Source organism: Barbatula barbatula, assembly GCF_947034865.1.
Source record: "Barbatula barbatula genome assembly, chromosome: 10".
In the NCBI taxonomy this organism is placed as follows: domain Eukaryota; kingdom Metazoa; phylum Chordata; class Actinopteri; order Cypriniformes; family Nemacheilidae; genus Barbatula; species Barbatula barbatula.
The window spans coordinates 11,378,581-11,395,627 of NC_136773.1; the positions used below are offsets into that span (position 1 = coordinate 11,378,581).

The following is a 17,047-nucleotide window of genomic DNA, read 5'->3' on the forward strand; positions in this document are numbered from 1 at the left end:
CTCTTAAGACAAGACCTTTTTTTGGACAAGATCTTTTCTGCAGGTGTATCATGCCCTGCTAAAAGGTCTCACTCTCACATTTATATTAAGTTCATGTATCACTGAGGCTTGTAGCTGTGTGGCATGGCTGCCCCGTCGTATTCCCGTCACCAGCCTCCTCTCAGGCGACGGCGTGGCGTCCGACAGCTCCATACTCACAGATGCAGATCCCTTGAGAGGCGTCCAATATGTAGCCCTCTTTGCAGACACAGCTGTAGCTACCCCGGGTGTTAACACAATTCCCATTCTCACAGAAACCAGGCTGCAAACACTCGTTAAAATCTACACCAGAGGAGGAAACACGGCCGTCACAACCCCACAACATGGCAGATGTGATGATATGTCCTTTTTGATATGTGTTGTGTTAGTGCTGTCAATCGATTAAAATTTTTCTGTGATTAATCGCATAACAACCTCAAAAGTAATGTAGAAACAACAATTTCTTTAACAGCATTATTTTAGGAACGAAAGCCACTGCAACTGATGTCTCAATTAAATTGATATATTTTTTATTATTAATTATAGCCATTCAACAGCATAATTGAGAGGTATCATGTCTAACAGGTAGGAAATGTACAGACATTGAATGAAGTTCTCAAACACTTTACAGTTTTTTAATGCTAAATTCTAAATTAAATACAGAAGAATTCTTTTTAAAGCTACAACACACATTGGATTCCTCTTTTGTTTTGTTCTTCGATAAACATTAGCAGGTTATAGAATGCGGCCCCTTTAAGAGCTCTATCATTACGCAGATCTGACGCCCTTTTCCATTTTCACAACTCATTGCATTCATTTAAGATTTGATTTAACACGTTGAAGTCTGTTTTAACAAAAATGCTAGACAAAACGGGCTTTCTGCCATAATCTTGTGTGGTTTTGTTCATTCAAGCATGAAAGAGAACTAAATACTGGTGTGCTGACGCAGCCTTTAGCCCGTGACTGCATACGCTAGACTGGACCGCTGTCGCATTGCTTTTGCCACTTCCCACAGCTAGAAGCTGTCAATCTACACTGAATGCGTCAAAGCAACTTTCCAATCACACTTAAGTGGTTTAAAAGCCTTTACATTATATAATGTAACGCTAGACAAAGGATGACAAAAATTCTATATTTTTAATGTGTTAATCGGAAAATAGAGTATTGCATGCGTTAACGCTGACAGCCCTAAAAAAGTTTGTTTGTAAATATTTGTTTTATATTCATGTTAGCCATTTAACAAGCTGCTTTTGTTTGGCCATTATCTGCTGCAGAAAATGAAGCTAAAAGAATAGCAAAAACAATGGTTTCCAGAACCCTCTTAACATGTTCAGATAAACAGAGACCCACGTTAAACTCGTGCCAGAAGTTGACACAAAGTAACACTCAAGTCTTTCCCATTAGCATTAGCATTAGCAAACAGTATTGCAAAAATAGTAAAAAAAGCTAAAATAATGATAATCCCTGTAGCCTATGTCCCAATGGAGTAAGTGAGATTTAAAAGATCTGGAGTTGGCATTATTTGAACATCAGATCACTTTCAGCAATAACTTTAAAATCTGATCTGTTTAGCAACAATGCTGTGGATGCTGTGGAAATAATCAGCGAAGTACACCTTTCAGACCTTTTGTGACATTGTATCATAGACATCAAATCATGACATATCAGAAAACACTCATCCATTCATAATTACAGCATCTTATTTGGAGTAATAGCTTTATAAGTAAAACATGTATATTGGGGGGAATGTGTTTTGTAAAGATGGAGTGGCTAAATCCTGTTGGATAAACTACATGGTATTTAGTTAAAACTGAAGAATAACTGAACTGTTTCCTGGTCTTCAGTTATTGCCAGTGGTCTTTACCAAAAAAGACTGTGTTGGTACTATGGTATGGTTATGGAATAAGATGGTACACCCAAAATGCTGGGTTTCTGGGTCAAAAAGGGACAAACCAAACCATTGAATTGTAACTTAATTTATGCAAGGTTGTTTCAACCCAAAATGCTGGGTTGTTTTAATCCATTTTTGGGTCAAATACAAGCATTTTCTAGGTTCAATTTGTGCCCTTTTCACCCAACTCTGACTTCAAAATAAAACTTTTTTTGGAGTGTGATACTTGTAGTTCCCAATTTCAACATGAAATTAAATCTTAAATGAAAAGATTTTGTTTTAAACCAGTGTTGTGAATAACCCTGGATTAGCTCAGAAGATTCATTTATCTTCCTTGAATAAGAAAGATGAGGGTTTGGCCCCTGCAAAAAAGAACATGAGCACTATCACTCATCCAAGACAGAAGAATGGGGGACTCTTACCCACACACTGCGTCCCGTTGACCCTCTCAAAGCCTTTCGGGCAACTCCCCTGTCCATTCACTCTGTTTCCTGTGAAGATAGCAGCACATTGAGCTTCAATGACCTAAGCTACTGTAAGAACGCCTGCAGAAATTACTCTGAAGACCACAGCATGGAATTTTTTAACAATATGGATAAAACAAATACAACAATAAACAGCCAGATCTGGACTTAGCCTCCCCAGCAGGTGATTTAGTTTTTGGTCTTACATATGGGAAAATGTATTACAATCCCTTTTTTTGGGTCATTGACCAAACCCTCAGTTTCCTAAAAGAAACTGTGAAGAGCCTGCACCCCATCACCTAATGTAGATTGAGTGAATACTCCCTTTATGTGGTAACTAATCGTTTCTTCACAACAAAGTCTTCGAGCAATTCAGAAATAGTTTCCGCAGTGCCTCATGAAAAATAAAAATAACTGTTTGTCCCTGTGAGGTTAAATATTTGTGGCACTGGGGTGCAACACAAACCATCGCATTGTATTGTATTGGAGCTTTAACATCACTAGGTGAAATTATGTAACCATGTGCTCAGAGTTATCAACCCCTCAGGGTCGGCAAGCAGTTATGAAAATACATTGCTGGCAAACAAGACAAAGGAACAACAGAAGAAGTGCCCAGAAGATTTCAAGAGAACATCTCTGTAACTACGTTCTGAATCCAAATTCCAATTGCGCAAATGTTTGTTTTTTCTAACAGTGCTTTTGTGTGTTGCTTTCAAACATTTACTTCAAAACTATTTTAAATTAGAATCATTTGTGTACTGAAACAAATGAGCAACAATATGAGCCAACCACACAGGCAAAGAAAACAAAACAATGAAGGTCAGTAACAATCAAAAAGTTGAATTTTAGTGTAAGGCTAAATGTATTTGTCATAGATGTCATGTCAGGGTAAGTTGTCACGTGTGTTTTAGGCTATAGGGTCATCTTCCAATGGTCGTTTCTATTGTGGATTTTCTAATATTGTTATAATGTTTCTTTTTCAAAAGCCATTATATTAACCAATAATGTGACAACATTTCCCGTAAAAGTTTGGCACCACTGTATCAAACACTGCATGTTTTATATGTGTATTACTATGTGTATCATAAAATAACCATTGAATATGTAATCATTTTTCACTGTGTTTATTAAAAGATGGTGTCACTTACTATTAAAGCTATGAAGGAAAATAAATATTTATCAGGAATGTAAATACTTTAATGTTTGGCCAGACAGACAGCCTTAAGATGGCGACACATTGACAGTAACAATAATAATAGCTAGTAAAATGACAAGCCCAAGAACCCAGAAAAAGCTTTGTTTATCTCCTTATTTTCCATTTTCTGCTTTATAAGACGTATGTTTTGGTAGCCAGCTGACCTGATTTGTTCAGAGGGAATTTTTTTTTTATTAATGCTTTGTTGCCTGTTAGTACAAACTGTGCTTCCAAAATCTGTATCTCCCAGTAAAAGTGAACAATAACAGTGTTTATTGTTGCAACACGATTCCTGTCTGACAGCAGTGAGGGGGTCCGGCAGCTGGAATAAGACTCACCTGAGCCTGTTGGGCAGAGCGTGCATTCGTTGATACCCCAGGCTTTCCCGATCCCCCGGCAGCAAATTTCTTGACTGCGCAGACCGGGCAGAGGAGAACTGCACTGTGGGAAAGAAAGAAGACATATACGTTCATTTAGTTGCTTCACTTTTATTCACTAGGAGTCTTGAAAACATTTTGGGATTAATATGCAGACATACTCTCAAACATTTACAAACAAAAAGCTCCCAAACCATTTACAGTACGAAAACTAAACTGCAAAAATCACATTCATATACAAGTCGACCCTGATTTATCCATCATACTCCAAGCTTACACAGGGTTTATTCTAGCTGGATCTGAATCAACTGCGAAAGATATGTAAAGTATGAGAATAGAGAGCAGATCTGAAACAAAGGAGCTTCAATCTAACCTGTCCATTGCGGATTTCTCTGAAGCAGTATTTGAACCCAGAAGATTCTGTGTACACCGAATCCCCACGTATGGTCTGGGCTTGTATCTGTGGGGGTGGGGCCTCTGCTCTCTCCCCTGGAAGATGGTGCGTGCGAGCACCCGAAAGCCCCGCAGACCAGGTGACCATTTCGGATTGCTGGTGCACGGTGGGACCGTAACCCACCTTTAACACCTGGTGGATTTTAACACTGGCCTCTGGAGGGTGCTGGACTCTGACCTTCACCATGGGGGACCCTGAAGAGAGATCAAAATCAAACTTTGGATGTCAGCATGACGTGTGATCCACATTGTAGTTAATATTCATTTTTTATGCCGGACAATTAGACATGAATTAACCCATTTGATTCATATGGATTACATCAATGATGGATGTATGGGCTTTTTGGAGCTTCGACATCTTAGATCCCCGTAGAAGAGGAAAACAAACAAATAATTTTATACTAAAATGCTTTCATGTGTTCGACTGAAGAAATGAAGTCATACACATCTGTGATGGCATCACGGTGAGTAAATTATGAGAGAAACAGTAAAATGCATAAATGGCACTTAAAAGGAAGCGAAAAAAATTATAAAAGGCATTGCACCCATTTTCCAAGACAGTTTAATGTGACACATATACCTAAAGGGAAACGCCTGAAATCTGTTAGTCGCAATAAAAACCGACCCCTGGGAACAATCCCTCAAGCATCTCAACCGCACCATGCCTGTAAACACCGCGGAAGGCTTTATAACCATTCCTAACACGCTTACTCGCACACATATTCTGACCCCTCCGTCATTGCTTGAAGGCCAGCTGTCACGGGTCATGTCATAACACTATCTGCTAAGCACACAATGCAACCGAGTTCAGGAATTTACGGCCCACCCCATCTGTCACTCACACCTCACACTTGAGAAAGAGTCCTAATTCCTGTAACGCGTTAACTGTTTTTCACATAAACAGACTGATGCTCCAGAAATAACACAATGAAAGCAAAAAGCGCAGGGAGAACCGAATGTTACGATCTCAGAAAACAGAGAACTCATTCTCCTGAAACATGTTCGAACCGTGAGTCACTAGGGTGCCTCTGGGAGTTTAAACTTGGCAAAAAGCTTTTCCAATTTTCCTCTGGGATCACCCATTTCCTGCCAAAAAGGCAGTAAAACACAATGCTGTCGCTTTCCAGTCCTAAATGTTGAATAATAGAATAGCTGATGATTTTAATGTCTGGATGAATAGTGTATCGGTGTGTAGACACATTGCTATCTGATAATGAAGGCCTAAATATGAAATAGAGAGTGTGGGTCTTATTTGCAGAACATCTCTCCAGCACCATCTGGGAAGATTAGGTTTAGTTGGGAATCGAATTGTTTCACAACAGTGTAGACAGTTTTAAGGGCCAATAATCCTGATTCAAGTTAATGCTTGCACAATAAGAGGTCCTCCCTGGCACTGGCACATGAGAACCAAGAAAAAACTGTGAAACAAAATACCAAAGTAATGTTTCACTTCACAAAGTTTAAGCAAGCTCATTTAAAGGAACAGTTCACCAAAAAAATTTAAATTCTGTCATCATTTGCTCACCCTCGAGTTATAAATCTGTATAAATATATTTGTTCTGATGAACAAAGAGAAAGATATTTGGAAGAAAGCTTGTGACCAGACAGTTCTGGGGCACAATTGACTTTCATAGTAGGAAAGTGTGTGTGTGTGTGTTATTTCTGTTCATAATGTCACTTCCCCTTATTTTAATGTAAAACCAAATAAAAAAGATGTTATTTTGCAACACAGCACACAAATGGTTCAATATGTGACGGAAGAAAAGATCTGGGTAGCATCTGTTCTGAGCTGTTGACAACCACAAAACAAATTTTAACTCATCCTTCAGTTTGTGGATACAAACAAAAAGATTCCAGAGCACCAAAAAAACACATTAAAATGTGTGTTTTGAAGTAAAAGTCAATACACATAATATTTGTGTTAATGCTAGTGATAAAATTACTTACAAGCCTTATCGGGGCAAACTTATTTCCGATATTTGCACTCCTGGCATCACCATGTAGTCAGTAAATTTGACAAATTCCACTACATGAAATAACACAAGGTTCATGCATCTAGAACTTACTGTTAAAAGAACGATTTATAACTACAAAGTACTGTATCCTATTTTTTATCTAGTGCTTCCACTATAATTTATAAAGCCTAGGACTAAATTATGAGGCTGGAACCTATCCCCTATACAATAAGCAGTTTGAAGACACGTTTAGTTGGCCGTGCCTTATTACAAGGCCCAGGACTGTTTATCCCCTCCCAATGACAGAGAGATCAAATCAGAGGAACTTATAAGGCAGAGAGGTGAAACATAATGGAGACACATCACAAGCCAGTCGGAAATCCATGTTCACACCTTTTAAAAGCATATGTGCCTGCAGACAAAACTTATAAGGCAGTTCTCTGTAGCTGGGAAACATTTATAGCGCAATTCATCTTTTTTCTTCAACATACAGAAGTTACAGAGGTGGCCTTTGTGTGCCTGATCATTTTGATCCATGCAAAAAGAAGAAATGACAGATGGAAACTGAAAAACATTCATCATTATTGCTTGATTATATAAACACAAATTTGTAAAGAAATAAACAGCAAAGTATCTGATGCTTTACTGAATGACTTAAACCCTTTCTATACTTATTTTTACTTTTTACGATAACATAGTTAAGTTTTTTCTTAGGCATGATGGCAAATGCAGTGCTAAAATCACATGGCATTGGTGCTTATAAAATAAAAAATCCACTGGAGCTACGGCACAGCGATTTTGCATCGGTAATCAATGGTGCTCATTTGTGTAATGCAAATTCACTTCTGGCCTGTGCTGCGTTCTGGTCCTTTTTCCATAACCTGTCTAAACAATACATCTGTCTAATAAAGAGGCAAAAAAGGCGCAAAAAGAAATTAAAATGTCATCACGGCTTAGCAGGGGCCACATCCTGACACTGGCCAAAGTTTCTTGATTACGTTAAAGTTCGGAGCTTATGTTTCTCGATGGATATGGTACAAGCTGACGTCAGGACTCCCAACACACATTTATCCTGTCTTGATGTTTTGACAGACACATGATCTACTACCGTGTTTAGACATTCCAGATGTGACTGACATTTGCATGATGTATCGGGCATGTTTCTGCTTTCATTCAACGGTGCGCTTTGAGTAAACAGCAAGGCTGATACTGGCACTTTTGGGATGCGTCCAAATTGTGAGCAGCTGCCAAATGAAAACCGAAAATAAGTGTCGCCAGTCTGTGACACTGTTATTTTTCATCATCATGAAACAGTCTGGCTTTTTATGTGGTCATGGGTTACATAACTCACCTTATTGCCAAAGCACATTACTCTTTCTGAGACATTTCACTTAATTTGATGTAATTAGGCCTGCAAAGGTGTGGTGCAATATACTCACATACAGTAGATTACTTAAAGGCGGGGTTAGCATTTTTTCTAAAGCGCTTTAGAAAGCTGAGTCGGGCCGAGTACCAAAACTAATTTGTAGCCTATCAGCAGCGTCCGCTCATGTTGACAGAGGGAAAAGAACAAGCGGGCATTCGAAAGACTACAGAAAGAGCGATGTCATATTTATTACATAAAAGTTAACGGTCTGTTGATTTTGAGGACAAAATGAAGGATAAAAGTCAGGCTGGAGCTAAGACCCGAGTTATTGTTATGAAGACTTTAATGCGGTGACGTGTTATGACCTTACTATGTTTTTTATGTTTTGTACTTGCCATTTGTTGTTTGACCTATGATCAGATTTAAAGCCTGTGCAAACTCTCAGAAACTCACTGTTGGTGTTGCTTTGCTCCAGAGTCTGCAGTGGCAACATATACTCAGACGTCATTGGGTGATTGGCTGAATCGGCAGCATCTGACGATGGGTTTTCAATATCATTGGTGGAAGAGCCAGAAGAGACAGGGATGTGGCAGAACTTCCCAGTGAAGTTGGGTGGACACAGACACTGGTCCTTCTGAATGCACACACCTCCATTCTTACACAACATAGGACACACGACTGCAGAGAAAAAGAGAGAACATTAGTAACAAAGATGAGAGAAATAAACCTCAATTACTATTAAATGGCAGCATTTTTCATTCCTTCAGGCTATTAAACAATAGAAAAATAAAATGATGTGATGTATTTGAAAACTATGAATTTCAGTCTTTTAGAGACTTTATCAAGTTATTCTTTTCTTGTTGGAACACGGCTGATTGAGATTTATCAGCAAAAAAAGACATTTACATTTAGTCATTTTTTTAGACAAGCTCACATATAATATTATCAATGTTATACAACCATTTCCGAAATGTAATTTTTACATTTCATTAGGACCCTGAGCATGCTCTCAATATCACATGTCTGTGATGTATTAATCTGGAGAGCTTGGACTGGGATCAGGCCTAAATAAACGGAAATCAATGTGCCATATCAATTCAAAGTTAAGGAAAGAGAAAGATCTCTCCGCGGTTGCTTCTTACAGGAAGAGAAATAATATGATGGAAAGCGAAAACAAGTTGGATTTTGAAGAAGATTTAGAGAGTGAATGTGACATAACCAAACCACATGCTCTGTAACGTATCTAATGTAAACATGACATCAAAAAACATATTAAATGTAATATGTCATGAGTGACATCACAACGTAAATGATAATTTCTGGTTATGTGCATGAATCACCAATAGACATTATGACAAAATGTATATTTATGTAATGTCTTATGTCTTTGTTGAATTTCATTAAAGTCTAATAAAGTGACTTAACCGACTTTTCACCATCAATTTAAAATATTAATAAAAAAACGTGGGCAAGGCATGCCGTGTGAAAACTTTGTAGCACGCACACATTTAAACAAAACCACGTTTCAATAAAAATAAATGACATAATATAATAGTAGGCCAGTCTTGCGTTCCTGTAAGATTTAAAAAGTAACAGTGTGGAGAAAAGGTCAGCATGCTTTGGCAGGCCTAATTCCTCTCAGCTGGTGGTGACAAAAGTATGCATGTGATTTGACTTTCATTCAGTCTTAAGCTGAGGTCACCCAAGCAATTATGTTCAGTTAGATGAGTTTTAGCTTTCGTTCCTCAGAGACAGACACACAACTATTAGCCAAGATTTAGCGGAAGCTGAATGGCTGAACGGCATCCAAAGTCCACACGTATTCATAATCTTTCTGGCAGGGTTCTATGCTGGGTCACTAGTGACTCTGTGCATGTGTGTGACAGTCAAAACCACTCCGAGTGTCAAGGATGACTTTCTGTTATGTGTGTTAGTTTGCATGTGTGTTTTAAGAGGCTCCGGGGAGAGATAATCCGGTGTTGTATTGAAGTATTTGTGCACATTAAAGTGGTTTGTTTGCTACCAAACGGTCTCCCTGACATAGCATTAGTCTCCTAATAAACACAACTACTCCAGAGAAGATTCGACGGTTTGACAGATATCTGAATCAGATATAAAATGAGCATCAATTTCCTTAACAATTAAGGCAGAACTGGATGGCTTTCCCTTCTGGTTTGGTGCTGGTGAACAAACAATACCATGCAACTAAAACACAACATACAATGGCCTATTTTACTAGGATCACGATGAGCATAAGACCAAACTGTTCTTACATATTAGAAAATGAACCTCAAATCACATTTTAGAAAAGCCGATGACTCCAGGGTAGCTGTGCTCACAGGCGTGTAAAGAGGAAATGATCTAAGCACATACTTTCTGTCTTGTGTAGTCTGACTGGCAGCAGGGCTTACCTGAAACCCACTTTCCTTTCATTTCTTCAAGGCTTTAATCACTGAATCATCTACTTGAATCTCTCTGGCACAAATGAGCTGTTTTGCTGTGCTACAGTGGTCCAGGAAAGGATTGTGCTTTGCACAGGAAGCGGTTTAATTAATGCAAAAGGCAGGAGGTTATGGGGTTTGAGGCATGTTTCTTTGACAACCTGGATTTTCCATTTTGTCAATGCACGTAATGTGAGGTGGTTGGACAATCTGTTCCCATTAGATTTGATTCCAACTTTCTACCAGTGCATCAGATTCAGATCACAGTTTGCAGTCATGAAGGCCATCAGAGCATACTGTATGGTTTTCAGTCACACTTCTGATATGGTGAAAATGTAGGCAGGACTTGCTTTTGTCCATCGCAAACTGATTAGATCGTTGGGCTGACAAAATTGAGTCAGATTTGAATCTTTTCAGTGACATGTTGCTGAAGGGGAGGGGCAGAAATAAGCCCCTGATAGCACCGCCCCCACATTCTAAGCTTTTTGTTGGTCCTACGATGACCCCACTGGATGCAATAAATGCCTCATTATAATATGTTTTATTGACGGTAGACACAGCGTCAAAGGCAGCTCAAGAAGTTGTTCTGAATATGGTAAGGGGTGTTACATTTCCGCCACGTGCTTGAGGTATACGTCCAATCACAACGCAATGGGAAGCTGGCCAATAAGAGCACACAGCGCAAAAACTTTAGGCGTTTAAGAAAGGCGGAGCACAGAGTAATGCACGGTATGTGAAATTGAATGTGTTTTTATTTACAGAAAATACCAAATACACACAATAATGTTCATTTTAGCCATCCAATATGACCCCATTTAGGGACAATAAAGACTAAATGTCATCTTATAAGTCCAGTAAAGGAATACCTCATGACATGAACTGGCAATACATTTTCTAATACATGGCTAAACGTATATTTTGTGAAGTTTGTATTTTACCTAAATCATTAGCCTATGAACTTCGTGGATGTAGTATTGTACACACAAACACACAAGACTAAGCCTTGTATAAACCCTCTCTTCAAACACAGACCGTTCCAGATGTAAATTGAGAAAAAAAAGAGGGAGCGGGTGAGCAGGGCGTTGTTTGGATATGATGTGGCAGAGGTTTGTAGTTCATAGATAAAGGAGGTGTGGTGGTCTTCATACCAGGACGATAGTTTACCCGTCAGCCCATCCATCTAAATATAAACAGCTGGCAATAAAATTGCACTTCATATCACTTCAACTGAAAATTCCCTTTAACCATTACCCTTTATTTTCTAGCTTTCTACCATCAATTTGGGAATTGTTAGACCATAGATACACAGTTGTTTTTAAACTATCGGGGGTTCAGATAAATATTGGCTTCATCTATAAAACAGGAAGCCCCTTCGGTAATCAGAAAAATATGTAAATAAAATTCTTTTGAAATAAAGAAACACCAGGGATGCTCTGCTTGACTGAAACAACAAAATTATAAAACCGTTGATAGGATAGAAAAGTGAAAAAAATAATTTTTCCAAGGTAGCGGAGATCGGTTACGTTCTCATTTACACTTCAAAACTTGATCAAGAGGAAGTCACTGTTACTGTTTCCAAAATGGCCGGACACACGCCTACAAACAACCCTCGCTGCTGTCAGCTTTTCAAGTTTGGTCTCTATGCAAAGCTTAGAATTTCTGCTTTCGGGTTCATCTACATTTACATTTATTCACTGCCTTATTCATTTATTCGCATTTACATTTATTCACATTTACTCTCTACCACGTCATTACAGCAGTAACCCCAATAGAAAACGTCACCAATCATGTGTCTTCTTATCAACGGCCTGCTATGGCCTCGGTTGGCAGTCCCTAAAGAGCCATGAAAAAAGTATACAATGATAATGTATCTTACACACCGGAGTTAAAAAGTTTACTGTGCAATATATCACCAATCCCCTTAAAATCCATTAATACATAAGTTTATGTACATTTCTGTCAAATGGATGCTGCACTAATAGGTTTTTTATGGATCATCCACTCATGTGTAAATGCATGTGGAATAAGAGATGCACACGCATACGCTAACATAGATTGAGGTACACCCTTGATATTCTCTGGCCCTGTGCCATCGTCCAGCTGTCTTTCAGGCCCTTGAGGTCCACTGCAGGTAAACGAATTAACCCTGAGATATATAACACATGTACAGTGTGAGGAGTAATGGCTGCTTGATTGCTCTTCAGACAGGCACATTAATGATGCACACAGGAAGTGCATATCGCCATTCATCTCTAGTTAAAGCAATTGAACGATCGCAAGCTTTTTCTTTTGGTTCACCCAGAACCTGCATGCTATTGGTAACATATCCTCCAACTCACACGACCATATAGGTTGTTTGTCACTTCCTTCAAATATAATCCATAGGAGTGTTTACTAAAACATGCTGCTTTCCCGGCCAAATGAACGTTCGTCTTATTGTTTTGTGGGGTTTCTTTTGCGTGCTCATCAGAAATTAATATAACTCAAATGGTGAAGCATCACATCAGCAATACAAGAAGGCCAGGGAACACAAACCTCAATACCGGCAAAATACATGAATATGAAATATTGGAAAAGCAGTGGATGAGGGACCATCTGAAAAGTACACGTTTTATGTCCAGCATTCAAATGTAATTTTATGACATCACACGTGATGCAATACTAACATTTTTGATCTTTTAAATATAATTATAGGTCATAATAAGGTTCTTGCACAAACATTGCCATTACTGGGGTGGTATATATTTTTTTGGCTACATAATTGTACCCCTAAACACCTATTGTTACATGTTTTGTTTCCCTAACATTATCTGTACATTTAAAGGGTAAGTTCACCCAAAACGTTAAACATGTTTAGAGAACTTCCGGCGTCTTCGGAGCACAAATGAAAATATTTAGGTGACGTCCAAACGCACGGCATACACAGAAAAGACAGAGGAGAATATATCGATTGAAGCCGGTATTTTGTTTAACGTCATGTGGGTGAGTAAACAAATCACACAAAGTTTATTTGTGGGTGAACTTCCCATTTAAAGGTACACAATAGGTCTTTAGGATACATTTTGTGTTTTGAACTTGTTGAAGATACCACTCCAGGTCAACAAAAACACTGAAGAAGATCCAAACTCCAGAATCCACTCGACAACATAGGCAGAAGTTAAGGAGTCTGAGACAATGTTAAATAACAGCACATACCTGCAGCTACAGCATCTCAAAACTGGAACCCAATGCCATTTCTTTGATCCGCAAATCACGCACATTTACCTCCTAACAGCTCACGGCAAGCGCATATGGGTGCCACACCGTTGGATAATGTGTATAAATCATCTCCTCCTTTTATGTAGGGGAAGCATGTTTACCAGACTAAAGCACAAATGACCATCTCCTTGCATAAAATTTGTCAGAGAAGGCTTTGTTGTTTTACAAGTTCATTTCAGCGGCCCATAATGGTCTTGTCTTGATGGAGATTACAGGCGGCACTTGTATAAATAGGTCACAATGTTTCTGGGTTGTTGGAGCCGATTTCCTCTGAATAGAAACCAGGTCCTGAGTGCAAACCAGTGTCACTCGCCTAGGGGTTTTATTTAATCCAAAAAAGACCAGAATAAACATCGCCGTGGCCGTACCATAACAGACACAATGCTACAAAATGGTTTCCAATACCAACAAAAAATGCCAACTTTAAGACCAAGGTAAAGTTCTGTAAATGTTAAACAGTGACCTACAGAATATTATGAATAACGCTCATAAGCCAAACCTATTAATTTTGACCCCCCTACAGTATTCTGATTCTGCATGTGCACCTATACACCCAAATATTATATAAACACCCTGGTTTTACCATGGAAGAAACAAAGAAAGAACAACAAAACGTTTGATAAAGCATCTCAATCCAGATGCTCAGGTCATGACCTTCATCTCTCAGGACAGACGAAACTATCTGGTCTGCTAAACATCAGCGAAGGTCACACCCCTCACATTTGTTGTTCCTAAATAACACAGACGCAACAGATGTCTAAATACAAAAGACTGCTCGTAAATACTTGAAGATAAATGCCTTGCACACCTGCAGGTCTGTGCATGTGCGAGTGTGCTTCACATACTTTGGGGAGCAATGTGTCCACAGAGGTTAGCTACAGTACACCTGACAAAGTTTCTCTTTAGGTTGTCCAAGTAAAGTATAAATGAACGCAGAAGAAGATATTTTAAAGAGCGTTGGTAATCAAACAACATTGGTCCCCTTTGACTTCCATTGTATGGACACAAAAACACTGAGACATTTCTCAAAATATCTTTTTTGTGCTTAACAGAAGAAAGAGACACAAATAGGTTTTAAATGACATGAGGGAAAATCAATGATGACAGAATTGTTGTTTTGGGTTAGGAGTGTGTGTGTACTCACAAACTCTGAAGCCAGATCCGGGCACCGGTTGTCGTCCCTGTTCACTGTTGTAGATAGTGGTGACATTTCCCCGCTCACAGTAGTTGGTGCAGCGTCCCTGCATGCAGCGCAGTCTGCAGATGGTGGGGGTGAACATAACCTTGATCCGCTCTGGACCCCCGTGTATGACTCCGGGCGAATGTTGGCCGGATGACGGCTGAGCGTTAACTAAACAGATGTAGAGAGCAAAGCCAAAGCAAAGCAGCAGAGTCAGTCTGTGAGGATGCATGGTGAGACCCGTTTACAGACGTATCACACACACATGCGGACACACAAGCCAGCCAAGTTCCCGAAAATGAAGGAGTAAATTGACCCTTTTTCTCAACGTCCTCCTGTGTCTGTTTTTCCCTGCAATATCCCAATGAAAAGAACGATGCCAAACAGTGCACAGAATAATGGGTAATGTGTGCCACTCACACCTGTGTATGCATAGACACTGCGCAGCTTTGTAAGGGTGTGTAAATGTTTAGAAGCGCAAGAAAGTGAATAAAAGTGACTAATGCTGTCCGGATATCTAAAAGCAAACTCTTGCTGCGATCCAAACGCTTCGTGTAGTCGAGTTTGTATCCATCACCCACTGGTGTTCACTGGTCCTCGCTGCCCTACGCTTTCTGCTCGGTGCAGACAAACACACTGACAGACTTCTACGTACACTCGTTACATGAGGAGAAGTTTCTCCTTCATATGAGGAGGAGAAACGAGAGTGGGCGGTGAACGAGAAGAGGAAAGAGAGAAAACTAGAGGGGGAGAGACTTTGAGTTTCTGGCATTGAACATGGGGGTGAGGTCAGCGCTGTTTAAATGTGCATGTGTGTGAGTACTGGAGGCTTGTAGATGAAGGGTATTTTTCTTTCGCTCTGCATGTTCAACACTGTCATTTGGCAAGATTTTATTGTTCTCCTGCAGTGTTCTCCAAATATTAAAGGGATAGTTCACCCACAATGAAAATTGTGTCATCATTTACTCGCTCTCAGGTTGTTTCAAAGCTAGCAGAGAGAACATAATTTTGTGCTGTGGAACACAAAATTGTATGCTTTGAAGGATATACTAGGTAGGTATACTAGGTAATATAGTATACCAGTATTAAGATATATATTAAAAGTGTTACATGTGATAAAAACAAAAGATTTGTATAAAGTATCCAAGTCAAATGAATTTGTGTTTGACACTTTAATAGAATCATTTGTCAATTTGGAGCTTGACAACATCTGACAGCGATAATATTCCACCTTTTGTCTTGTACATAAGAGAGGGTTCGAAGCGACATGAGTAAATGACACATCTTTCATTGTTGGATGAACTATTATCTATATCATAAACAGACTTCATACCAACATACAACGGATACATATAAAAACATACAAACAACAAACAAAGATATAAAAACTGAACAAGATTTAAATATGAACTCAAATATGTCTCATTATATTCAAAACTAAATGATCTGAGTTCTATCCATATTCATCCTATAGCTGTTGCTTTTATTGGATGGATCGCTTTGTTATTTATCTCACTTTTTAATAAAAGTGTCCAAATGGTAATGTAGCATTTACACTAGTGTCATTTGTTTTAATATTATTATTGTTCTTAAATAAAGAAAACATCACAGAGCTGTTAGAGAGCAACCCTGAGCAAAAAATATTCCTTTGGAAAGGCACCAACAATGGGTTAAATGGCAGAGAATTAGGCGACTTAACACATTTTTTTAATCTGGTACAAATGACCATGTTTTCTATCTGGGGGCCTCGAGGGGTAACTCATTTTCGAGAAGACCACATTTCTCCCTGACACCTGTAGTCCAGAACACTGACTGCGAGTCTCTGCAGCTGGTGGAAGAAAGCCTTGTGGGACGATAAATTAACAATATTACCGCAGGGAGGATCCAACCCCGCTCACCCCACATGACCTCCTGCTTTAGTCTTTCAATTATATCTTCTAGAGATTTTATCAAATAAATTATGTTTGCCTCTGGAAAGGAAAATGTAAAAATGTATTTAACTGAATTCAAATAAATGTTTTCGTCCACGTTCTTTTAGCGAAAAAAACCAAATCATTTAGAACGCAATTGATGTGGCTCATTTGCATTATTTCACATTCTAAACAAAGTTATCAATGCACATTATAACTAAGGTTGGCTTTCGTCTTTTGTTATCAATTCAGATTCTGTTCATTTTATTACAACATTCCCAGGTTGAAGTACAACATTGTAGATGTCAACCTTGAATGGTAATCTAGCCTACTTCTTAACTGGTTTGCAAAAATATATACAGTATTTATGAGCACCGTATTGTGTATCACAAAGTAACCATGTTTTGTCTGATTCATTACAGTAGTTTAACTACAACATCATGGTTAAACTGTAGTAAGTACAGGTCCTTCTAAAAAAAATTGCATATTGTGATAAAGTTCATTATTTTCCATAATGTAATGATAAAAATTAAACTTTC

The 17,047-nt window shown here is 38.8% G+C and overlaps 1 protein-coding gene across 3 annotated transcripts in view; it reads right to left on the reverse strand.

Moving 5' to 3' along the window:
- Positions 1-17,047, reverse strand: part of ltbp4 (latent transforming growth factor beta binding protein 4) — a 54,027-nt gene that overhangs the window by 21,077 nt on the left and 15,903 nt on the right. For 2 of the 3 annotated variants that reach the window (XM_079466035.1, XM_079466036.1), the window contains exons 5-10: positions 14,563-14,769; positions 8,173-8,397; positions 4,319-4,593; positions 3,907-4,009; positions 2,332-2,400; positions 199-321 (exon numbers count right to left, since the gene is read on the reverse strand). In XM_079466035.1, coding sequence (XP_079322161.1) covers positions 199-321; positions 2,332-2,400; positions 3,907-4,009; positions 4,319-4,593; positions 8,173-8,397; positions 14,563-14,769 — 1,002 coding nt within the window. The remainder of the gene's footprint in view (positions 1-198; positions 322-2,331; positions 2,401-3,906; positions 4,010-4,318; positions 4,594-8,172; positions 8,398-14,562; positions 14,770-17,047) is intronic. The other variant, XM_079466037.1, reaches the window with a different exon arrangement.